This window comes from Pinus tabuliformis, chromosome 8, assembly GCF_031772625.1.
Source record: "Pinus tabuliformis cultivar Carrire ecotype Pingquan chromosome 8, CPIR1, whole genome shotgun sequence".
Taxonomy (NCBI): Eukaryota; Viridiplantae; Streptophyta; class Pinopsida; order Pinales; family Pinaceae; genus Pinus; species Pinus tabuliformis.
In genome coordinates, this window is record NC_142294.1 from 729,556,002 (window position 1) to 729,583,218 (window position 27,217).

At 41.5% G+C, this 27,217-nt stretch overlaps 1 protein-coding gene across 2 annotated transcripts in view; it reads left to right on the top strand.

Moving 5' to 3' along the window:
- The window catches only part of LOC149237653 (protein NLP6-like), a 42,659-nt gene extending 39,380 nt beyond the window's left edge, over positions 1-3,279 (top strand). For both annotated transcript variants that reach the window (XM_089372740.1, XM_089372739.1), the window contains one exon: positions 1,605-3,279. In XM_089372740.1, coding sequence (XP_089228866.1) covers positions 1,605-2,881 — 1,277 coding nt within the window. In that variant the 3' untranslated portion in view covers positions 2,882-3,279. The remainder of the gene's footprint in view (positions 1-1,604) is intronic.
- The last annotated feature ends 23,938 nt before the right edge of the window (positions 3,280-27,217 follow it).

Below are 27,217 nucleotides of genomic sequence, written 5' to 3' on the forward strand. Positions count from 1 at the left end.
CCTGCAAATCAGTTATGCTAAGTTCCTATGATTTTAGCAAGAGCAGACTCAACGGGAAAGGGGAGTCCGCCCCTCTAGCTGCCACCACAGCAGGCTAATGTACTCAATGAGATTTGAACTTCGGTCCGCCCAGGCTTCGCCCATGTGACTTACCGTCAAACCACACATCACTGTACATTCAGGCTTTTGACATATTACGGGACCGTTCTGCGATTGCTCAGGGACCGCCCCAGGAGTGACATTCCCTAAGCTCTCCCGAAATGGGCAGGGAGCAATTTTTTTAAATGGAGCATGCTCCCGATGAAAACTTCTAGAAGGGAGCGTTAAGGAACCCTGTTCCGAAGCACCCAACACTCCCTTCGGGAACATGGTTTGGGAGCGAAGCACTTGTGGGGTAGGAGGAAGGAGGAGGGAGAGTGCCCCCACAGCATAGGTATTTGGTTAATTTCAGTTTTTTTTTTTTTTTGGTGGGGTTAATTTCAGTTTTTCCAAGTCAAACATCTGAGCCACTTTTGAGTTGTTCAATGCCTACATAAATTGATTAATCATTAGCCCTGTTTAAGATATGAAAGTTAGGATCGTGAAACAGAAGATACAATTTTTGATAATTCCAAAGCTTTAAACACCGTTTTAAAAATGTGCATACTTGAAAGTTAATGTCTACTACGAGTCAAGTTTTGGCTTGGCCATTGCATGTTGGGAGAAAAAATGTTTTACATTCTATATTATATTTTTGCATCGTTTTTCTCAGTAACTAGGGATATGCTATTGCTTATTTAAAGTGGAGAAAATTAGCATTCTTGTTGTAAAACATTTGCATTTGTGCAATGTTAGCAGATCTTCGTTACAAAATTTAACCTTTAATGAGATTCTTGGTAGGTATTAGTTCTACTGCCAAAGAGTTTGTCCAATTCCTCTGTGACCTTTAGTCTTATGGCAATAAGTGAGGCATTGTCCCCTCTGTTAGTTGCAATTTTCTTCCGTTTAATACCAGAGATTTGTTGCATCTGTAGCTCACCTATAGTATAGCAGAAACAGGTGGATGTTGTTGATCTGATTCTGTAATTGTTTAAAATTAAATTAGCCACCCTCTTTGTTGCATGGTCGGAGAATAGTGATGGCACCCTTTTATGATTTATCCCAATTTGATGTCGCGAGTAAACTATGGCTTCCCTTTTTGATATGAGCTATTCCAAATTTTCAAGTTCCAAGGGCAAAAAGGAGGCGAATGGGATGCATGAATTGGCAAGGTGGGCAATGGCAAGCTGGAATTTGCTTAGACATTTATGCAGAGAACCCGACAATTGGGAACCGGTGTCTTACTAAGCTGGGGAAAAAATCTGATTATAGTTGTCTCAGGTCTTTATATGTACGATTTTGTGGGAATGTCAGGGTTTTGTAACTGTTTATAGCGTAAATGGAAACGTCCCTTTCTGACTTTTGAGCATTGCGTCCGGGTTTTAACCTGCATCAATGTGGCATTAAGCTCATATTATTGCTCGATGTATAAGTGTTATCTTTCAACATCTTGGCTTTAAGAAAATATGTGCTGAACCTGAATGCATTGTTTTCAGTTTTGCTGAGATGTTATTGTGTTGTTGCAGTGTGTCCAACTACATTGAAAAGAATCTGTAGGCAGCATGGAATCTCCAGGTGGCCTTCACGCAAGATCAGCAAGGTGCACCGTTCCCTAAGGAGATTGCAAGGGGTAATTGAATCAGTACAGGGTGTAGAGGGGGCATTTAGAATTGGCCCCTTTGAAAGTGGTGCATTCTCTTCAACTTCTATACCAAATTTATGGACTGCTAGTGCTGATATAAAAGGTGAAACTAGTCATATGGCTAATGTAGCTCCAACTCGTAGCCATGAAGAAACTTTCACTGATAAAACTCCTCATGGACTGTATTGTTCCGTGCCCGAGAAATTACCAATTTCTCAAAATTTATCAGTAGCTGGTTTAGCTATGAGCCTGCCTTCAGTATTAGTGTGTAAGGAGAAAGCGGGGGATCATGTTCATCCTGAAGCGTTTACACATGGAGGGCGTGCAGTCTCTGTTGAAGGCCAATTTTCACAGGAGGAAGAACGTCATATAAGCAATGCACAAGTTACAGCTAAGAGCTTTGTTGGGTCAAAGGGATTTGGATCACCCACATGCATCTCTGTGACATCTAAATCTTCAGAGTGTAGCCAAAGCTCAAGTTCAAATCATCCTTGGTCAACTGAAGCTGAACCAAATGATCCAGTCACATATGCATGTGTCAGTCCACAAATATTTAGAGAGAATGGACAGGTTTATGGTCATAAAGAACCAGGTTCTTTTCCTGTTCTAAAAAGGGCATACAGTGAACAAGTCCTGAGTGACAGAGGTGTGGGATTATCTATTAGATCTTCTAGCTTTAAATGTTTGGATATGGCCCTACGCAGTTCTCAAAATGCAGGTGTCAACCGGAAATCTCTTCAAGAAGATAGCCTATCAAGCTCCCTAAATCAAGGTTTGATTGCAAAAAACAGAAGTGATCAAGGATCAGAAAATATATTTCCAGCAGGTAGATTGCAAACTGGTAGAATCATTCAAGATGACAGCATGCTAACGACGGTGAAAGCAACATATAAAGATGATACTATTCGTTTCAAATTGACTCCACATATGGCATTTCGAGAACTCTGTGAGGAGGTGGTAAAACGATTCCAGTTGGAGACAATTCCAATTAATCTGAGGTATTTAGATGATGATCTTGAGTGGGTTTTGCTAACTTGTGATGCAGATTTGTTTGAGTGCATTGACATCTTGAAATCGTCAGGCGGACGTATAATTAAGCTTCAAGTCCAGGAAGTATGTCCAAACATTGGAAGCTCCTGCGGGAGCTCTGGGGGATGGTGAATCATGAGGTCACGGCATTCTGCTGTCAAATCTTCAAAGATTTGAGCCTAATGGTTCAATTTTGTTTCACATTGTACACTTCTTTCATGGTTAGTCTTACTGCTTGTGGGAAGCACTTCTTGTATTTGACATGGCAGTCAATGCCTGACCACAGTCCAAACATGTATCAACATCTATAATACAGGAACAACTGTACGTTTCAGTTTTGGCTTCCTGCTGGATAGAATAATTAAAGCAGTTGCTTAAGCTGTGTGATTATTTATACTATGGACAAGATGTTTAGCCGGATTTTATTCGGGAAGTCGTGGATATTTTCCTAAACAGGGCTGCATATTCTGGCCAGAGTTGGAACCTTTGGGGTTAATTAATAGATTTATACTCTTTATTTGTGGCTATCATTTCAATAGCTTAACCCGACATGCATTTTATCTAAACATGGATTGTATAATTGAACTTGATAAGCATAGTCTACCTCCATTCTTGCTTCTCTTAGTATTACGTCCTGCAATGAAATGAAGCAGATACAAAAGGGTAAAAAGTAAAACTACTATTTCAAGAAAGATATATGAAGACTTCTTTGACTCTGTACTATTCTCTTCACATCAAACTAGACTCCTTTTGGTAGCTTTATCGGGGATTCTTCTTTGAAACATACGAAATTGTTTTGGTTTGAATTCATGTCTGAGTCAGGAATCAAAATGTCAATCAGTTTTTTCAATCCTTCCAACTCTACCTGAACATGGTTTAGCAGTGTCTGCAGATTTGCATTCTCAGTTGGAATCTTGCACTATGAATGGGGCTGTATGTGCCCTGAATAGCCATCTTTTGGATATGTCATATCAGTAACCCAAAATTTGTTACACAACAAACTTGTAGAGCAATTCCAGATGTTATTTTCATCACAACAATAGTTGTAGGATTGCTTCAAATATTTGATCCGTCTTCTTCCTTTGCTGCCTTCTTGAATTCTATTTCCACAAGGTCTTATTCATTCTATTAACTCAGAAGGAACCTCCAAGTTTTGTTGTGCAGGTTCTGGTTCGTGTGATGCTGTAGAGGCAACAAGGGACATACATTTGGCAACGTAATTTCAACATATCCAAAATCTGCTCTCACTGGCCTTCTTTAGGATCAATTGGAGTAATAACACCTTGTCAATGTTCCTTGAGTCCACTATTATTGCCCATCTTACTAAGTTAGTTGGAGCCAGTACCTTTAGTGTGTTTCTCAAAATCAGGAGAATGCAACTTACGAATAGGGTTTCCCATGATTTTGTTCAAGTTTATCTATCAGTGATTTGGGTTTTATTCGTGGCTTTCGTTGGTCTGAATGGTCCTAGTCCCTCTCTCTGCAACCTCTTGAATCTATTCCTATTCTCATGCATTTTCAAGTTTATTCTCTCTGAGATTCCTACTTGCAATATTTTTGATTTGGTCCATTTAGTCCACAATGACCCAAGGCTTTTCACTTCTCGTTATCCTCGTGGCTATTCCTTCAACCCAACATTTTGTTTCTTGATTGATAAGCAAGATTCCCCCTTTTGTTCAACCACAACGTGGTGCAGGGCTCCTCTCCTTCACAACTTTGAATTTTGTGCATATAACTCTCAATTGAAATCTAAGGTCAAGTGGCACAGGGCTGAATTGGAGTAGCTGAGGCATGTTCAAGTCATTCAAAGTTGAGGATGGACCAAGAAATGACCATCATCTTCAGCGCCTTATCAGCTTATGGAACAAAGATAATCTAGAAAGTGAAAATAAAATGTTGAAATATAAATTTGCAAATTTAGTCTTTATGTACTAGTTGAAAGAGGCTACATTCAATTAAGGGTAGTTGAATCAAGAGCAGGAGCAAATGACACAAGAGCATTCCAAAGAAGATCAACGTCAAGTGAATTTGGACTTAAAATTGTAACACTTATGTCTTTTAGATGTTTTCTAAAACAATTTTACTTCAGGATGCTTATGTGTTAAAATTGGCAACTAGGGCCAAACTCTGTGTGGGTCATCTTATTTATGGCAGCTGATATTTTTTTTGGATCCCTCTCATCGAGAGGTGTAGGATTGATCTAAAGATCATTCGATTCCGATGAGTATTCATGGAGTTATGAATTTATTTGCGTTATAAGACAATTCGTCAAGGTCGGCCATCAACCAAATAAACCCTACATGTGCTCAACATTTTAGTATAAATAGAGGTGGCTTTCAAGTCATTTCAACACACTTGGGATCTCTTCCTCTCTCTACTTGTCTTTGGGTTTTAGTAGGAGGAGATATCCTAAGGAATAATGTTGCCTTGATCTAGAAGGCAAAAAGCCGAAATTGCCGGAATTGTCAGAAAAGTCGGAAAATCCGGAATTGCCAGAAAAGCCAGAAACGCTGGAATTGCCGAAAAAGCCGGAACTGCCAGAAAAGCCAGAAAAGCCAAAAAAAGCTGGAAATGCCGAAATTGCCAGAAAAGTCGGAACTGCAGGAAAAGCCGGGATTGCCAGAACTGCCGGGACTGCCAGAACTGCCGGGACTGGCGGAACTAACAACCGGAACTGCCAGAATTGCTGAAACAGCCGGAGCATTTGTCTCCGAATGAGAGAAGCATGAAAGGGACAACTAACTAACATTGGGACAGTTGTATGGTACTTAGCAGCAAATACACCAAGCATGCAATGTTACAGCTAGCATGCAAGGGACAACTAACATGCAACAACAAGCATGCTAGGGACAACAAGCAAACAAGGGACAACAAGCAAGCAAGGTGCAACCAACACATAGGTCAAGATGGCAACATGGTGCAGCAATGGCACATAATGCAGTATAATGATGAGTACAATTATGATTAATGAAGCGTGATGAGATGCAACATAGTGATGATGGGTGCAGCATGATGACGAAATGTAACACAACAATAGGTGAAGGAGTCACCTTGGAGAATTAGTTGAAGCAACATGTCTTCAACTGATCTCATGTATCATCTTCTTAGAGATGATCTATGCTCTTATCTAGATAAGTCAAAGTGTTGACTTTTGTTGTAAACATACTATTTCTCTCTCTCTCTGCTGAACTATTGAAGAACATATAAGAAGAATTGATCAAGGGTTTCCCCACATTGGGGTTTGTCCCTGGCTAGCGCCACGTCTTGTGTCCTCTTGTCTTGGCTTGTCTTCTACGATTTATGTTTATGTTCTATCTGCAGTTTACTTTAATGTTGATGTGATTGCTAATCTGGAAAAGATATTGAACTAACTGTGAAAATTGAAATAAATTGCTCTAAGCATAGAATATACCTAAAATTAACATGGTATCGGAGCTGAGGTGAAGACAATGCCCAAGAAAGAGTGAAAGAGAAATCACCAAAGACAGTTGGGAAAGGACAAAAGGATCAGTGGATTCCTCATCCCTCTTCAAATTCACCAAGGGTGAAGTCGAAGCAGAGAATATTATTAGAATGGCGCAACGGAATATGGCCTACCTAAAAATCACTTCAATGGGAAGTCTGGATCTAAGGGTGGAAGGAAAGGTAGATGCCTTGGTTGTAATAAGTTCGCCATTATGCGAAGGAGTGTCCGAATGGTAGAGACACATCTCTTGATGAAGATAACAATCATTCCAGGGACATCTTCAATGATCAAAGGAATGACAAGTAATGCATGTCATCAAGGAAATGGCCGACTCTTCAAAGAAAGCAAGGAACCCCAGGTATGAAGAATCAAATGTTGTTTTTGATTAGATAAAGAAGCGTTATCTTGTATTGGACCTCTCCTTCAAATTATGTGGGAATCTGGCTTATTGATGGTAGTGCTTCAAGGCACTTTATCGGATAGAAGGGTGCACTCTCTAATTTGGTAGAGATGGAAACAATCGTGGGATTATACTTGGAGCCGATGCCACCTATCCCGGAAAGGGTGTAGGGAATGTTACCCCCCAATTGAATGACGGTAACTCGATTCATTTACAAAATCTCTTTTATGTACATGATCGCAAGAAGAACCTAGTGTCCATTTCAGCAATGGAAGTCAAAGGTTATGATGTGGCACTCATCGATGGAAAGGTACGTGTTTGAAAATAGAATTTTCAAAGATGTTTTTGAGTTTAGGGTTGTATCAAGTTGCAGGAACTCCACTGGGGACCATGTCCATTGACACATAGCACCGGAGGTTTGTGAGTCAGATGGTGATAGAGATGTCTGAATTCAAAAGGAGCATGAAAGTACATGTCTGAGATGTACCGAAGGAAAATCTTACGAGGGGACCATTCCCCTCATGTAGCAGGTCCACAAGTTTGGAGCAACTCGAGGGGTTTGAGATTGATGATCAGGAATCTCATGTATGCAAGTGGAAGAAATCCCTCTATGGCTTGAAACAAAACTCCCCGGGCGTAGTATGAGAGGATTGATAGCTGTCAGATGAAGCTGAGATTCACGAAGAGTGAAGCCGATCCAAACCATTGTTTGAAGGTTGTGGATGATAGACCTCTCATATCGGCACCTTATGAGGACGAACTATTTTTGACAGGTGCAGACCCTCTCATTTGCAGAAGTAAGAGGGAGTTGGATTCCAGATGTGGAATGATAAACTGCAAGCCTGTGACTACCTCAAGGATCTTAACTTTCAGAAGTTATATGGTAGTGATGTTGGACCAGATCTGGGAAATGCCTTTGAGTTTCATAAACTCATTCGCGTTGATGTTCTTGGTGAACTTCCGTCCGGACATATGTTTTGCAGTTAGCATGGTGAGCTCATATTTGGTTGAGCCTCACTGGATTGGTGCCAAGAATCTTTTGAGATATCTTCAGGGTACAATCTCTCATGGATTGAGATACACTGCCGGAAATATGAAACTACATGATTATTCGAATGCTGACTGGGCAGGCAGTGTGGAGGATCACTAGGGCACTTCTCAGTGCTGGTTCTCTTTGGATTCTGCTATAAGCACCGTCGAGACCGAATACATAGCTACGAGTACGATCTCGTGTGAAGCTGCATGGTTGCAGAAGCTCTTAAGTGAGCTATTTGTACACATGATGAATACTACTGTGATTCTCTATGACAACTAGAGGGGGGATTCGATTATTGAGGAATCTCGTATTCGATGATTACTCCAGCATATAGACATCAGATTCTGCCTTATCTGCGATATGGTAAGTCGATGAGCAAGGAGGATCCATTGCATTGAGACTGATGTACAGGTCACAGACATTTTGTCAAAGCCCCGGGGAAAGGTCAAATCTGTGACTTTCCTGAACGACTTGGAGTCATTGAGAGACCTTCTTATAAGGGTCCTGCATGTTGCATGCATTGAGATCTGGTAGCTCTAGGGCGCTTGGGGTACTTACTGGAGCAACATACGACCACATGGCGACTCACCCTCCCATGGTGGTGCGTTATGAACAGGATGATTAGTTCTTCTGTGGGTTGGGATGATTAGTTCTCCTGTGGGCCAGGATGATTTGTTCTCCGTGGCGACTATGGAACAGGATGATTAGTTCTCCTATGGGCCAGGATGATTTGTTCTCCGTGGCGACTGTGGAACAGGATGATTAGTTCTCCTGTGGGCCAGGATGATTAGTTCTCCGTGGCATCCACTGATATGATGATTGGTTCTCCTGTGAACAGGATGATTAGTTCTCCTGTCGAGGCATCCTACCCATGCAGTCTGGGACTCATGGGAAGTACCTCTCATCTGATCAATGAGCAGGGAAATGAGGATAGGGACCATAGTAGTACTATCGATGGACACATCGTTGTATCTACCGTACTCCCTATGCCAGGATAACTTCCATTGATCTGGGATCAGTATGAGTGGTTTGAGACACTCTCTTGTGACATTGATCTGGGATCAGTATGAGTGGTTTTTAGACACTCTTGTGATATTGATCTGGGATCAATAAAACTGGCTTCAGGTTAGTAAGAGTGATGTGACACATTCTCTTCAGATGAAACTGACTTCGGGTCAATAAAGAATGGTATGAGACATTCTCAATCAATTCTTCTTCTTCATGGTTTAACAGAGCAGAGAAAAGTAGAGCAGAGCAGAGCTCAGCGGATCAAAGCAGAGCTCAGTAGAGCACAGCAGTGCAGGGCACTGATGGCAGAGATAGTATAGTCAGACATATGGATCAACAGATGGAGTTCTCCCTAGTTGAGAGGGAGTATTAAAATTGGAAACTAGGGCCAAACTCCATGTGGGTCATCTTATTTATGGTAGTTGATATTTTTCTTGGATCCCTCTCATCGAGAGGTGTAGTATTGATCTAAAGATCATCTGATTCCGATAAGTATTCAAAGTCGGTTAGCAACCAAATAAACCCCACATGTGCTCAACGTTTTAGTATAAATAGAGGTGGCCTTCAAGTCATTTCAACACACTTGGGATCTCTTCCTCTCTCTACTTGTCTTTGGGTTTTAGTAGGAGGAGAGATCCTAAGGAATAACGTTGCCCTAATCCAAAGGGCAAAACGCCGGAACTGTTGGAAAAGCCAGAATTACCAGAAAAGACGGAACTGCCAGAAACGCCGGAACTGCCGGAAAAGATGGAACTACCGGAAAAGCCGAAAAAGCCGGAACTGCCGGAACTGCCGGAAATGCCGGAATTGCTGGGACTGTCGGAACTGCCGGGAACAACCGGAATTGTCGGGAACAACCGTAACTGTCGGGAACAACCGGAACTGCCAGAACTGTTGGGAACTGTCGAAACAGCGAGAGCATCTGTCTCCGAAGGAGAGCAGCATGCAAGGGACAACTAACTAACATTGGGACAGTTGTATGGTACTTAGCAGCAAATACACCAAGCATGCAATGTTATAGTTAGCATGCAAGGGACAACTAGCATGCAACAAGAAGCAAGCAAGGTGCAACCAACACATAGGTTAGGATGGCAACATGGTGCAACAATGGCACATAATGCAGTGCAGTGATGGGTACAGTGATGATTAATGAAGCGTGATGAGATGCAACATAGTGATGATGGGTGCAGCATGGTGCAACGCGGTGAGGTGCAGCATGATGACGAAATGCAACACAACGATAGGTGAAGGAGTCACTTTGGAGAATTAGTTGAAGCAGCATGTCTTCAACTGATCTCATGTATCATCTTCTTAGAGATGATCTATGCTCTTATCTAGATAAGTCAAAGTGTTGACTTCTTTGTAAACGTACTATCTCTCTCTATGTTGAACTATTCTCCCTGGTTTCCCCACATTGGGGTTTGTCCCTGGCTAGCGCCACATCTTGTGTCCTCTTGTCTTGGCTTGTATTCTGCGATTTATGTTTATGTTCTATCTGCAGTTTACTTTAATGCTGATGCGATTGCTAATCTGGAAAAGATATTGAGCTAACTGTGAAAATTGAAATAAATTGCTCTAAGCATACAACGTACCTAAAATTAACATTATGCAAGGATTTACACTAGCTATTTTTCAAGAAGCTTTGTGCACCCGTTTTGTTTTGTTTTTTCTGCCATAGTCTAACGATTATGTTTTTTTGCCCGGAAAGTTATGGAAATTCCAGTTATATTTTGAAAAAATTCGGCAGGGATTTTTGTAAATCCAAGTAAAAGCTATTAAAATTCATAATTTTAGGTGCCTTTGAAGATTTTGATGGTGCTGAATCCATTTCCACCATCTAAAACATGATTCAAACACCGCTTCTACAAGATTTTTTGAATTTTTTTCCCTGGATTCCGGCCATTTTTGACCTTCCGAGCAATTCCTCTGTCTCCATAGACGACTCCGTTTTTTTATTATTGTTTTTTACAAGAAAGGCACACTGGTTCAATCAAATTTTGTATCAAAGTATTATGAACGTATGTACTTATTTGCCACCCTTTTATACATTTTTTATTAATATAAATCCCAACCATTTCCATAAAACAAGAATAATTTCTTCAAAAAAGCTATAGTAGGATTATGATGGGAAATTTAAAACACTATTCTTTAGGACGCATTGGATTGTTTTTTTTCATTTGTTTTTATCTTGCTTAAGACTAGGATTCCTCTTATAGACTGTTATTATGGATTTTGGATTTCGAATTTTGTTTTTTGTTTTTTGTTTTCTTCTCCTACATGTTTTTGTTGTTTGTATTGGAAATGTAATCCTTAGGGATTATATAAATTTGTATTATTCACTTGAGAGGAAAATGAAAAGTTTTAAGAGAATATAAAGAGTTCAAAAGACTTTTTAGAAGATGAAACCAAAGGTCATAAACTTATGTTTTTATGTATATCATATGAATAAGAAATACATCTCATTGTCCTCCAGTCTCGTGAGTTTAATAATGGTATCAAAGCAAGTGTATTCTTGCATTGTTTGATTGTTTGAGCCATTGGTTTTGTCACACTTAATGTTGAAAATGTACCAAGCAATGTCTTATGGCTTGTGCCTTAGCGAATGAAGACCTCAAATTGTCCTCATGAGTTAAACTTCAGTTAGGATGAGTTATTTCCAGTTTACTGGAATAATCATCAAGTTAGCATGTGTAGAGTTGGAGCTTCAGTTATGTGGAGCCTTCATTAGTTTGACTATAGAACGAGGTGGCGGTTAGCAGTTCAGTTAGAGCGAGTTAGTCGTTAGTTCTGATTGAAGGAAGAGCGAGTTAGTCTCTAGTGTTGATTTGAGAGAGTACGAGTTAACAACTTTAGTGATGATTGGAAGGAGAATGAGTAACACTCTTAGTTAACTCACAATTAGAACTCGAGTAATAAATTTGGAAATGGGCCTCTGTGCATGTTCAAATTGGGCTTATAAAGGATGAAGGCACAAGAAATAATCATTGTTTTGTGCACAAGGTTGTGAGACAAAGCAACTCATGAGTTTTTAAGAAGAGTCTTGATTGTGGAGAGCACAAAGAATTTGTTTCCTAAGAAATAGGAGGAACAAGTGCGCAAGTATTTAGGAGCTGGTTGAGCATATGAAAAAGGAGTTGGGGTCCTAAGAAATAGGGGTTGAAGTGCACTAAGACTCTAGGGCACAAGTGCGCTAGTAAAATAGGGCCTGAAGTGCACTAGGAAATAAGAGATCAACACAAGGAATAAGGCTGCCAAGTGCACTAGGAAGGAGGAGCATAATTGAAGCAAGATAGCAGGGCTTACGGAGCAAGTCAAGGAGGCAACAAAGGATTGGTTGCAAGCTAGAGGGCTGAGATCAAGCAATGATCTAAGCCAATCGAGATTAACCATATCAGCTGAGATTTGCAAGATAAGCATAATGTTTTCTCATATATTGCTTTGTAATAGATTCAATTGCTCCAAGACAATTAATAAAATATCAAGTCACGCAAGCAAGTTTTCCATGTTGGTTTTCCCAAGAATGCAATGTGAAAATTTCTGAATCTAACAAACAAAAAATCTTACTGCAGTAAACTGATTTGCATTACCTGCTTGTATTCTTCATTTTAACAAGTTATTTTCAGAAATATTCAAAAAATATTAATGCAAATACACTACAACCTACACCAATATACAGATCAAGTACTGAAAAATAATGAGACAACCATACAAAGGACACTTATTTTTGGACTAAATTTCCCTAGAAAAACCCATTGTGGGAAAATCAGTGCTATAACTATGAGGGTTTTATTATTAGGCATATTTCTGAAGACAATTAGAGTGCCAAATCTGGCTCACCCAACAAAGAATAAACCCGACAGAAGTACATCTATCCGAAGAAAGATATTTTGGCGGATCCAACAACTGGATGAACAAACCCCACAGGTGACTGCGCTATTCCCATTGCTGTGCAGTGATGGTTGCTCCCAGTGCTGCCCTGCGACTGCGTCACCTCCTCTAGGAGCTGCATCACCCTCCCGGTGAGCCTTCCCGACCCAGGAATTGATTCGCTGAATTGCTGGCTGATCTGCCTCACAGAAATCCCAGCCTGCTTGTAAGTGACTACGTCAGCCCTCCAGCCTTTGCGTTACCCTTTTTGGAGCTGCGTTTTCTCTCCCTAGTGCTGCTCTGACTCTCAGCTATGTATTCTTGACCTTGGGCAAAGGTCCCTCTACGGAACTGCCCCTCTCTGCACTAGAAACTTACTCCGAAATTCTTAGCAAACCACACCCTAGAATTTCAAACTAGCTCAAGTGCTCCTCTCCATGTGTGTGTTCTCCAACTGACCCCAAGCCTTCCTTTATAATTTTCCTGTTAAGTAATCAATGGTTAAGATTAAATTAGATTTGATTCTCATCTCTTAGAAGCTTCTCACCCATATTTTCATTAATACCCATTAATATTTTATTTTTCCTATGTTTAGACTCAGGAACCCCATTAAAAATATTAATTATTTTAATAAAATAAAATCCGAGTGGAATTTCACCAAACGATTTCTGGGTCTTGGAGATATCATGTGTTCTAGCCCCTCCACAAAATTTTGAAGCTAGAGCACATCCGATGCTACCAAAAAATTAACACTCCCTCTTAGCGAGGAATGTGCTCTAGCAATACCTCCTAGTGGAAGTATCACACTTATCCACGACATCCGTCCTCTGTGCTGCTAATGCTCGGCCTGTTGCCCCTCATCCACTACGCTGCCGATGCTCGAACTGCTACCCCTCATCAACTGCGTTGTTGCTATCTGTACTTCTGCCCATGATGCTACATCTGTCACTGCAACATTTGTACTGCAACTCCCTCTCAATATGCTGCATCATGCTGCCCATAGCGCTGCCACTGCTAACTACTGCATTGCAACTCAGTTGTTGAGAAGTAAGCAACTCAAAAGCCACCCAAACGCTGACATGCTGGTTAGTCTGGATGCCCCTTGACACTGAAGCTACCTCTGCTGCTAATGTGTGCTAGCCCTCTGATGCTACTGTGTTGTTGTTGTATCTGCTCTATGCCTTCTGCACTACTGCAACACTCCACTGCGCTGCTTTAGACTTTGGCACTCTAGCTCTGCCACTGTTGCTCCATCACCCCTCGCACCAACTAAATCCCGTCATTCTACTACTATCATTAAGGGCTCCTGTAGCTGTATGATCCAAAAGTTTGGGCACCTCAAGGATCCTACCCTTGTGTAGTCCTCCTGACTATGGCTCAATATCGCCCCACCCCTTCTCTAGAGGTGCATGAGAACTCATGGCACAATCATCATTGTCCTCCTTGTCAGCTTGCACTGGAGCATCCTTTGAGTCAAACATCTCTTTTTTGCCCTTCTTTTGAGGGCATTGCGTGGTGAAATGACCCATTTCTCCACACCTGAAGCATCTGACTTTGGATATGTCCTTCTTCTTTTGTTTCTGCTGCCCTTGCTGTCCTGCTGATGCGAGAGCCGCATCCTCCTCTTCCTCCTTGATTCTGACCCCTTTGTTGCTGCTTCCCGCTTTGGTCAACTGTCTGATCTCTTCCTGTTGAAGAACTTCCCACATTTCCTCCCCACTGAAAAGAGAAGCCCTACCCAAGATGCTTTGGACAAAGGTTTCCCAGTCTCCAGTGACCTCATTCAGGGTAGTCTTGACCATAAATTCAGGATCTGGTGTAGCCCTTACGGAATTTAGTTGGTCACGGATCCTTTACAACATGAGAAGGAAGGGATCGATTTCTTCTCCCTTCTGCATCTGAAACTGTCTCAGCTAACTCTCAAGAAATATTTTTCGCTGAACAGAATTTCCCTTGTACAATGTGGTCAAGGTCTCCCACATTTCCCTTGTCATGTCCTTCTCAGCGATATGTGGGATCACATGATCCTTGACCCCGTCCAAGATCATGCACTTTGTTTTTGCCCAAGCCTCCTCGTACTTCTTGGGAGGATCATCATCAACCAGAACAATAACTGTCCTCAAGGCATAATCCTTGATGCGTTTTTATCCAAAAGTGTCAGGATCCTGACCTTCTAGATGATGAAGTTGGATGCTCCATCCGACTTGTCTTGATCCCCCAGTTCGTTAACGACCATCTTTGCTCAAATGAATGCCGAAATGGTTCTATTCTCCCTCTTTCGCTGTTTCCCTAACAAAACTCGGATTTGGATTTCTTTGGCGCTAGAAATCCTCTAAGGAACAGACTCCCTCTGAATTTCGATTTCCTTCACAGAAATCCTTTTGCTAACCACTGTCGAACCGCTCCTCTTTGATCTCTCTTTGCTGTTGCTTAGCACTGGATCTAGATTTCTTGGCAAGAAATCTTCTGAGGAATCGATTCCCTCCACTTTGCTTCTACCCCACCAGGTACTGTTCTACACCAACATAATCAACACCCCACCAGCAACTCCAGATGAAATCTGCGCTACACCTCTAGCCACGACAACCGAAAAAACGAGACTCAACAGTCTTTGTGCTGGCTTAGTAATCACTGTGCTGCCCTATGCAGCAACAACATTACCCAATCAATTTGATGCAGGCTCTGCGTGAGCTTTCCTTGGTGACTACATCACCCCTCCTCTGCTCTCTCGGCTAGAAATTGCGTCTCTCGAGACAATTGTCTTCACACCTATTCTCCTTTGTCCTTTTGCCAATGGTTTCAGTCCTCATTGATTTGCAATCCCTCTGATACCATGTGAAAATTTCTGAATCTAACAAACCGGAAATCCTACTGCACTAAATTGATTTGCATTACCTACTTGTATTCTTCATTTTAACAAGTTATTGTAAAAAATATTCAGAAAATATTAATGCAAATATACTGCAGCGTGCACTAATATACAGATCAAGTACTGAAAAATAATGAGACAACCATACAAAGGACACACTTATTTTTGGACTAAACGTCCTTGGAAAAACCTAGTGTGGGAAAACCGGTGCAACAGATATGAGGGTTTTATTATTAAGCATATTTATGAATACAATTAGGGTGCCAAATCCATCTCACCCAATAGAAAATAAACCCGACAGAAGTACCTCTATTCGGAGACAAATATTTTGGAAGATCCAGCAACTGGATGAACAAACCCCACAGGTGACTGCGCTATCCCCAGTGCTGTGCAATGATGGCTTCTCCCAGCTCTAAGCTGGGATTGTGTCACCCTCTCGGTGAGCCTTCCCGGCTCAGGAATCGATTTGCTGAACTGCTGCCCGATCTGCGTCAGCCCTCCAACCTTTGCGTCACCCTTTCTGGGGTTGCACTATCTCTCCCTGGTGCTCCTCTTCCTCTTTGCTATGTATTTTCGACCTTGGAAGGAAGTCCCTCTGCCGAACTACCCTTCTTTGTGCTAGAAACTTTGAAATTCTTATCAAACCACACCCTAGAATTTCAAACTAGCTCAACCAATGCTCTCTCTATGTGTGTTCTCCAACTGACCTCAAGCCTTCCTTTATACTTTTCCTAGTGAGAAATCAATGGCCATGATATAATTTCTAATCAACGACTAAGATTAAAGTAGACTTGATTCTCGTCTCTTAGAAGCTTCTCACCCATATATTCATTAATACCCATTAATATTTTAATTTTCCTAAGTTTAGACTTAGGAACCCCATTAAAAATATCAATTATTTTAATAAAATACAATTCGGGTGGAATTTCACCAAATGATTTCTGAGTCTTGGATATCTCATGTGTTCTATCCCCTCCACATTTAGAGCTAGAGCACATCCGATGCTACCCAAAAATCAACATACAAGTGTGTCAATATTTGTGTAATGTGTTTTTATCTCTATGCATTTTTTTATTCCGTTGCTTATAAGTTGTAAAGAGACTTTGTATCTTGGTGAAAATAAACTAGATTTCATTTTTCAATTATTCATCTAAGTAGTTGTAGAGTTTTCATGGAAATTTAACATGGTATAAGAGCGGAGATCAATATAAATACTAACCCCATATTGACCAATTAGTAGACAAAGCATATCAAGTAGAAGTCTTGTGCTAGAGTTTGAAGAGTAGAGCAGTTCTTGGGATAGAAGCATGATGTTTGAAAGACTAAGGTCATATCACAGTTAGAGGGAGCCTTGAATTTTTGCACATGGAAGGAGTGGATATTAGTGGTGTTGGAAGATAGTAGCAAATAGTCCCACCTACAGATGCACAACAGTTGGCCCGACATAACAAGAATGACCACAAGGCAAGGAGGATCATCCTTAAGGGGATCAAAGACCATATGATCCCTCATCTCCATGAGAAGAAGACAAGATATGAGATGTTTAAATCCATCTTAGATTTGTATTAGGGTTCCAATGATGCTAGGAAGCTTTATCTCAAGGAGATGTTAAGAAGAATCTGGATGAGAAAAGGAGAGCCCATCATCACATATATTTCAAAATTCACTCGGGTTCGAGATGAGCTAGGTGGTGTGAGTGAGATAGTAGCAGAAAAAGACACTGTGATTCTTCCGCTTCTGGGACTCCATAAGTCTTAATATAGTTTCCAAGATGCAATAAGTGGTAGAGAGAATATTCCCAGTTGGGAAAGGTTATGGAGTGACTGTGTTCAAGAAGAAATTCAAAGAGGAACACGAGCTAGTATAGAAGCTCCAACAAAGGATGAGGAGAAATTTTCCCTGGCAAGCAAAGGTAGCAGAGCCAAGAGAAAGAAGGGCCACAGAGAGGCCGAGTCTAGTCAGAAGGGCGAGAAGAAGAAGAAGGATTTGAGCAAGATCAAGTGCTTCCATTGCCATGAGTTTGAACACTATGCCACTAAGTGTTTTAATTGGAAGGAGTCTATAAGGGATCATGTAGAGGTAGCAGAGCCAAGGGAAAGAAGGGCCAAGGAGAAATCGAGTCTAATTAGAAGGACAAGAAGAATAAGAAGGATCTGAGCAAGATCAAGTGCTTCCATTTCCATGAGTTCGAACATTATGCCACTAAGTGTTTTAATTGGATGAAGGAGTCTAGTAGGGATCTTGTAGCTGCATCAACTAAGGTAGATGTATTTTTTACTCAGTGTTGGAACTCTTGACACCACATATCTCCACAATGGTATGATATTGTCCACTTTGGGCCTAAGCCCTCATGGATTTGCTTTTGGACTTACCCCAAAAGGCCTCATACCAATGGAGATATTTGTCCATCCTTATATACCCATGATCCTCCCCACTTCTAGTCAATGTGGGACTATTTGGTCGTATACCCAACAATCCTCCCCTCGAACAAAGGACCATCGAGCCTCCCCTCAAACGATTATCCATCCGTCCACTCTCTACCAACCAGGATTCTCCGCTCCAATGCGTTGGAAGCACACGCCTTACATGGAAGCACCACCTGCCTCGAGAGCTTGCTCTTCCTAGGTCAACTCCTCTTCACCGTGTTGGGACCAGGACACGTCCATGAAGAATCCAGAGCACACCGCCTGTCTAACCGAGCTCATCCACGGATCCCATCGTCATATTACCGAGGCCCACCACCTTCGTTCGACATTCCGAGAATTCATCCACTTGGCTAACTTCGGGCATGGCTCCGATACCACTTGTTGGAACTCTTGACACCACATATCTCCACAATGGTATGATATTGTCCACTTTGGGCCTAAGCCCTCATGGATTTACTTTTGGACTTACCCCAAAAGGCCTCATACCAATGGAGATATTTGTCCATCCTTATATACCCATGATCCTCCCCACTTCTAGTCAATGTGGGACTATTTGGTCGTATACCCAACACTCAGGTTGAGAAATATTTCTCACTGATAGCTTGCATGGAAAGCTCAACAGACAACAATGTATGGTATATTGATTTAGGAGCATCCTTCCACATGACTAGGAACAAGGAATATTTCATCCACCTGAAGGAGAAGGACATGCAGTTTTAGATTGAGCTAGGAGATGATGGCAAGTACTAAACTAGGGGAGTTGGTACTATCATTTTTGAGAGGGAGTCAGGTAGCTCTCTCCATCTTAGAGATGTCCTCTATGTTCTAGGCCTGAAGCAGAATCTTGTTTCAGTAGCTACCCTTGAGGACAAGGGTTATGATGTCATCTTCAATAGAGGTATGACTTACCTCAGGCACTTAGCTTCTGGATGAAAGAAGTAGATTGGTGTAAGGAATATGAATATTTATTTGTTGTAGGTTGAGAGAGGCACAACCTTGAGCAGCAAGGCAGATTTTTCTTAGAGTAGAGAAGTGATGGTTGAGGAAAGAAGGGCTCTGAGAGAGCCCTTAGAGCAACAACAAGTTAGAGTACCTGAGAAGAAGCTACTCAATACGGAGCCTCAACTAATATCTTAGCTTGAGTCTCAACTAGTTGGCAGTTGGACCGACCAGTAGGATGATGAGGAGCAAAGCCCAGGGTGAGTGGAGGAAACCACTCAGCCAATGACTTCATGTAACACCCTCCTCCCACATTTACCTTAGTTAACTGGTCTGCTAGGGTAAACATGTGATGAGAGGCAACTATGGTGTAATTCAACTCCCCATGTGCAGTTAAGGAAGTTGAACCGACAAAACCAAACGAATCTGACCTTCCACATATGCTACATACCCTTCGTGAGCCAAACAACCCTTCTAGGTGACCAACCCCTGAGGCAACTTGAAATTTCACTGATCTGGACCCCCAACCACTCCCATGACAAGCCATGCATGTGACTGAGGCCTTCCAGTTTCTCCCACAACAAAGGCATGCCAACGACTGTGGATTTTTTCAACTAGTTCTGAGCCAACGACCCCAGATTCTGTGCCACTTTTTCAGGGCCAGGACTCAGGCCACTGCCTAGAACTTCATGAAACTTCCATAAATGATAAATAACATTGAAACAAAGGTACTAATGCAAAAACTTGATCAATGACTTGACTGGACCCCTACTATCCATGATATGCATTTCGTCAAACATGTCACAAATATGTAATTTATAGGTCTTAATAACATATCTGAGCATAGGGGTCTCATACTTATCTTAGATTTGTAAAGAGGCATTGTTTCTGTTATCACCCCAAGAAAATCTCCTAGGTTGTAGCTCGGAGATGCTCAGGAACATTACAAATTCAACTTATTGTTGCAAATGAATGAATGGAAGAGATGATGCTTGTTCAAGCCAGATAAATACTACTTTGCTTGACTCCAAACATGCGTGGACACCCCTAGACTACAAGGCTTTAGACCACCAATTACTCACACTTTAAGGAATGGGTGAATATGGAGAATATTGACCAAACCAGCAGATGCACAAGACCATGTGATGGTCGGCTGCAACCGGTAAAGAAGTCTATAAATCTAATTCCCCAATACACAGACATGATGACAGCTCTCTGGCATTAGGTGAAAAGAAACCTAAATAACTCATTCACTGATACATACAAGACTTTAACACAGAGGTAGGATGAAAACTACCCTAATGCTAAACATCAAGAGTTCAGAAATGCAGCATATCAAGCACAGCTTGGAACAAAAAAAGAATGGAAAGTGAGCAATTAACAGCAAAAGAAGCTTGTATTAGCTAAAAATGAAGACGAGATGCTGCAAGTATCAAAGCAGTTACAGTCTCCAGAAGTTGAACCTTACATCAAAACATCAACCATCAACCCTGATTACCTCTTCTTTGTGGGTATATATAGAGTTTTATTACAGAGGCACTTGGTCATTCTAAGTATGGAGGGGTCATAATTGACCACCAACCGCTTTAACTGCCTGATAGAGTTTGAGTGCGATTGCTTGCTATAGTGGATAAATTTGATCTTCTCGGGTGCTCTGCTGTCCTCTCAGGTGGCTGGAGTATTGTATGGGATGAAGTCCCATACCTGTTAAATGCGGTTATCTACTCGAGCTCTGTCCTTTTCCTTCTTGGCCATACTGTCTGTTGAATGTAGTTATTGAGGAGGAATTGCACCTGGTACTAGCAGACTGGTCACTTTTGTCCTTCGAGAGCACGGAACAGTTAAGAGACGTGGACTGCACAACAGGTGGATGAGTAGGAGGAAGGATAAGGGTCGGTCGTTGGATCAGGAGGATAGACGGTGGAGATGGCTTGGCGAGGGATATCGGGAGAAGTGGGAGCGAAATGAGTGTGGGCCATTGGATCTTGGCGGAGCTGATCGGACGGCGGAGGGATGATCGGGCGAGTCGCTTTATCGGGCGTGACAGGAGTCATCGGATCAGGTTTTTGGATCTTGGGCCTTTACGCATGGTGACGTGCGATTGCGATCAGATCACATCGGCGGAAGCAGAGGGGCGCGACTTTTATACACACATGGATGCGATTTGCGATCAGATCACATCGCAATATCGCATTGGTGGAAGCCAAGGGGCGCGGCCTTTATACATACATGGATGCGATTTGTGATAGCGATTAAACCCGAACCTGATAAAGGAATTAATCGTTTTTGGGACTGATGAAGGGAGAATGAGCAGTGCAAGGGAAGGAGAAGATGACCGTTGTGAGCTTCTTTTTAGCAGAACCAAGTGGACCAAGATCATCTCTGACTTTAGAAAATCATCGTCATACAACAGAGCTAACACTGGCTCCTTCTGGGGATGAGATCCTCCCTGTGAGGTCTCAAGAACTGCAGACCGTTGCCTTCCCTGTGAAAACCAAATTAGCAAAATTTCCTAGTGTTCCATTGGGCATGGAGTCTAATTGAGTCTACACTAAAACTGATAAAATAACATATTTACAGACTTAAGACTAAAGGCCTTAAATGACATAAACTTTCAGAAAACGCCCATTAATTGGGCCATCAAAAACTACCTCCCCTTCCATACTTCGCAGTATGAAAGTATTGTTCCCTTGGATCTGAGAAATGATAAAAGGCCCTGTCCATAGAGCATCGAACTTCCCATGGTTGCCTTTCTTCTCTTTGAGTGCATCCCACTTAAGAACCAAGTCTCCAACCTGAAAATTATTTGTTTTTGTCCTCCTGTCAAAAGCTTCCTTGATCTTCTTTTGATGTGCTACAGACTTCTCAACCAGTTGTTCTCTGATTTGATGTACCTCTACTAAATCAATGATCCTTTTTGCCATGTCTTCTTCCTCATTCTGCTCTTCTTGCAAGAACTTTGCCACAGGGAGGGTTAACTGAATTGGGAATACGGCCTCAGTGCCATATACCAGCTTGAATGGAGAATTCCTTGTGGATTTCTTGGTGGTTACTCTGTCAGCCCATAGTGCATACTTGAGCTTAGAATCCCAATTCTTTTTGTTGTCTTCCAATAGTTTCTTAATTATCCTTATCAGGCTCTTGTTGGAAGATTCTGCTAGACCATTTCCTTGAGGGTAGTATGAGGTGGAATGAACTAGCTTAATGCCCATTGAGTCGCACATGTCCACCAATTCTTTTTCCCTGAAGGCTGTTGCATTGTTTGTGACTAATTTATGTGGACAACCAAATCTGGTGAAGATATTCTCTATCAAGAACCTCATAACCACATGATGATCATCTTTTCTAGTAGGGATGGCTTCAATCCATTTAGTGAAATAATCAGTGGCAACTAAGATCCATCTGTGCTGGCCACTGGAATGTGGATTGATTTCTCCAATGAAATCCAGGCCCCACTGCTGGAAAGGGACACTAGCATGTATGGGTTTTAAGGGCAAGGACTTTAATTGCTGCTTCCTCTCAAATCTTTGGCACCTGTCACATGATTTAACAAAGGAAAAGACATCAATAGACAAGGTGGGCCAATAGTACCCAGCTTTGAGGATTTTGTGGGCTGCAGTTTTCCAATAATGATGCCCTCCACATAGGCTGGAATGAAACTGTTGCATCACTTCCATGGATTGTTCTTTGTCCAAACACCTCAAAAGAATTCCAGAGGGGTCCCTCCAGTAGAGCAAATTTTCATGAATGTAATATTTAGCTACCTTGAGCTTAATAGTTCTGGCTTAGCTTGAATTAAAGCCCGGAGGAACTTCTAGCTTCAGCAAGAATTGAGCTATTGCAAAGTACCAATCGCAAGAAGCTAGATTTTATGCCAATGACTGATTCTTCCCTGGTTCAGCTGTTTCTTCTGCCCGACCCTTCTCTGAAATTATGTTTATGTGATTTATGTCCAGCGTTCTGTAATTTTCTTCAGCCATTAATCTGGAAAGACCCTGACCTCTGACAAGTTTGGTGGGCTTCAGTTCTATATTAAATTCAATAAGCTTTGCAATCCATTTAGCCCTTCTTCCATCAGCATCAGGTTGCATTAGAACATATTTTATTGAAGCAGAGGGTACATATGCAATTATCTTGGAATGCAGAATGTAAATTCTGAAAGCTTTCAAAGATTTTATAAGAGCATATGCTTGTTTTTCAATGATATCATACTTCAACTCAGCATCCCTTAATGTTTTGTTGAAAAATTCCACGGGATGCTCTGAACCTTCCTCATCTGCTTGCAATAAAGCTGCTGCAAGGGTGTCATTAGAGGCAAATGAAAATATATGGAACTCCTTGTTGTAATCTGGGCTGACTAAAGTAGGAGCTTCCATAATAGCTTTCTTAATGGATTCAAAAGATCTTCTTGCTAAATCAGTCCACTTGACTTCTGACCCATTTTTCAACATGGAGGTAATGTGTTTTACAAGTTCTGCAAAATTAGGAATAAACCTCCTTACAAAATTAATTTTGCCCAGAAAGGAGTGGATATCCTTTTTTGATCTTGGGATAGACAATGTCTGTAGTGCTCTTACTCTTTCTGGGTCAATCCGGACACCTGCAGCAGAAACAACATGTCCTAACAACCTGCCTTCTTCTAAAGCAAATTGTGACTTTTTAGGATTGACTGAAATCCCAAACCTTCTGCACTTCAGGAACACTTTCTTCAAATGCTGCAAATGTTCTTGATGGCTGTTGGAGTACACTGTTATATCATCAAGGTAGACAAGGACAAATTTATCCTTCTCTCCTACAAATGATATATCCGTAGCTCTCTGAAAGGTGGATCCAACATTCATCAACCCAAAAGGCATCTTGGAATACATAAAAGTGCCCCAAGGAGTGGTGAATGCAGTTTTCTCTTGATCATTTGGATGTACGGCAACCTGGTTATACCCTGAAAATCCATCCAGGAAAGACATCACTTTGGCTCCTGAGACTTTCTGCAGCAAATGATCCATCTTGGGCAAAGGGTAATTGTCTTTCTTAGAGCATTTGTTCAAGTTTCTGAAATCAACGCAGAGCCTAATTTCTCTACTCTTCTTCCTTACCACCACCAAGTTGGCTACCCATTTTGAATATCTGAGAGGGACTATGATTTTGGTAGCCAACAACTTCTTGATTTCTTTTTCAATCAAAGGGAGGAGCAAAGGATTTATTGGTCTCAGCTTCTGCTTGAAAGGGATGGTGTCTTTTTCTAAAGGGATTTTATGCTGGATGATCTTTTTGTCATATGTTTTTAGGTCACTATATTCCTTGGCAAAAACATCAGCAAATTGCTTCATTAAATTGCAATACTCAGAACTCTGGGTAGTAGATAGATGAGTGGACAGATTTATATATCTTGAATGATCTGGACTCCCTATGTTATGCTTACAAACTATAGATTGCTCTTCTTTTTGGGCAGCCTTATAAGTCACATAATTTTGGTCAAACAACCTTTCTAAAGGAACTAGACCCTTAGGTATCTAATTGCTGGGCAGTTGGACAATGCTATTTTTGCCAATTTTGTTCTTTAGTTAGGATTGTGGGCTTTCCTCCAAGGCTTCATTGTCTTGATCAATTTGCATTTCAGAGAATTCATCAATGACTTGAAGAAATCTATTTACCTCATCATCATCTTCAAAAACTTTCCAATGCTGGACATTATCAGGCAAGGATGGCCTATATTTCATCTGAACTTCATAAACTAGTCTGGGAGGCATGGGAGGAATAAACATCCTAGCAGACACAACAAGGGAATCAACAAGCTGATTTCTGACTCTAGGGATATATCAGATACAAAAACTATCAAAAGAATCTTTGAGTCTCCATACCTCATCTCTATATGCTTTCAGCCTTGGGTGCTTTGCCTGAAATGTTTTGTTCACTTGCTAAATGATAAGATCGACATCTCTAAACACCTTTATGTCTCTGATTCCTCTGTCTTTAGCTGCGTTAAGCCCCAATATCAGAGCCTCATACTCTGCTATATTGTTGGTAACTTGGAAATCCAGCTTAAAAGACAGATGTGTGCTTTCTTGTTTTGGAGATATCAGCACCACCCCTGCTCCTGCAGTCTCTCTCGAACATGCTCCATAAAAAAACATCTCCCAAATCTGACTTCCTTGATCTCTCTTGGCCTGATTCACTGGTTTCTTGATCTACATTGAGGCCTTTTGAGATTCTCCAATTTGGAGGATACATGCTCCAAAATCAGTGTCCACAACATAAATGGGATGATTAGAAGGATTCTTTTTATCACTGATGATGTAGGCCAGTTGTGCTTCTCTGTACAATCTCCTGCTTTCCCCTCCAAAAACTAGGACAGTGGCATAGGATAAATCATTCTGTAGTGTCCCACCTAGTCTCTTGATCCACCCTTTGGACAACAGCATGCCAAATTTAGGGGGAACATCTGCCACCACAATATCCATCATCATGCTCTTCATGGGCAGCTGAGTTAGGGTAATGGCCAGGTCTTTGATTAATCCTAGGCATTTTACCTTTCTTGAATCAAATGAGAATAAGTCATGATATGATCTAGTGATATCAAGACCTAACTCTTCCATGACAGCTTTAGGCATCAAATTGTGGCTGGCCCCTATGTCTAGCAGGAAGTTATGGAGGGTTTTGTCATGAATGGTCAAGGATACATAGAATGATGGGGAGCTATTATCAGCAGGTTCAGTCATGGGGCTAAGCACAACTGCAGGCTTATCATCTTGCCAATTGACGTAGTCAGTGGAGGCTGATGAGGCTTTTAGCTCAAGAGCATCAAGGATAGGCTTTCTAAAAACTTCACGCTTTACTAGTTCTATCAGAGGTACAAATATTTTTAACATTTGGACTTCTGAATCGAAACTGAAAGGGGAAGGGGACTTGTCAGGACCTCTTACCTCTTGAGATGGTGCTTTGAGGATGACAAAATTAGCTGCTGGTCTTTTGTGTCTGATATTCTGTTGCTCTGTTGGGACAACAGCTCGTTGGGAAGGATTCTCCTTGACATTGTTTGCTTTTGACCTCAGATTATATCTTTGCTGCTCATCAGTCTGCAGAACAGCCTCTCTATCCCACTCCTCACTGGTTTGGTACTACAACAATGATTCTTCATAGGCAGCCAATGTAGAAAAGGTAGCACTGCTTTTATCTTCCATGCAATGAATTTCATCCTTTTCTTCAAGCTGTTCCTCTTCCATGACTACGTTCTGGAAAGGAGCCTTAACTCTTTGTTCTTCATGGGCCTCTTTACCCCTCTAAATGATTTGCAACTGTTCATTTGCTCTTCTGAATGGATTTGGGGTTCTTGGAGCAAATGTTTTTGGAAGCCTTGCTTTTCCAGAGCTCTGCCCAACCTTCAGCATAGATATCTCAGCAGCCAATGACTCTATCATCTTAGTCATTTTGTCTAGTTTAGGTTCTGAAGATGAAGTAGAGGAAGAAGAAGCCTCACCTCTCTGCCTCCTCCTATCAGCATGACTTTTGAGCTTTTCTACAACCATGATATTAGATTCCACCTCTAAAGCTGCATCTTGCATTTCAGCTAGGGTGGCACATCTTCTCTCTCTTAAGAGTAGGCATAAATTAGAGTCAAAAGCATTGGCATAGGTGAGTTTGGCAGAGGTGGGGGTAGGCTTTACTTCGGCTGGTATCTTATTATACATACGGTTAAATCTTTTATTAAAATTAGGCAATGATTCCCCATTTTCCCTCTTGAGGTTTCCAAACTCGGTATGGTAGTATAGCAGGTCTTTCTTATCTCCCCAATGCTTCAAGAATACATCGTCTAGGGCTTCAATGTCTGCTATAGACCTAGGGGACAATTCTCTGAACCACTTTCTAGCCTCTCCATCAAGGCTCTGGAAAAACACTCTCATCCACACATAATCTTCACTGATATCTAGGTTATCAACATAACTATAAAAAGATTCAAGGTGTTCTTCGGCTGTTACTCCTTTTGTACCAATGAACTTAGGCATGTATTTCTGATATTCTCCAGCAGGCATGGCATTCAAAGGAACAGGCAAGACTAGGGTCCATACCTAGTAGCTATAATTCTTTCCATCTTCGTGGGAGCTTGTTGGCCTGCCATGACTGGGATAGATGAAAGGATACTGGCAGACTGAATGGTAGGAGGCAATGAAATAGATGACAGGGACAGAGGAATATGATGGATTGTATGGGAGGCTTTCTTTGGACAAGAATCCAAGGGGGAACTAAATGAACAAGGAGCATTATGAATCTCTGCGGGTATTTCTTCACCAACAATGCTAGGCTCTATATCTTTAAACTGCACATGTTCAGCCACGAGCTTTTCTTGCAGAGATACATAAGATTTTTTGGGCTTACCTGATCCTGATGCTCCTTTCTGTGATGTTTTCCTTTGCTTAGCAATCTTCTCAGGGTCAGGCACTGGGCCAGCTGGTGATTTATGAG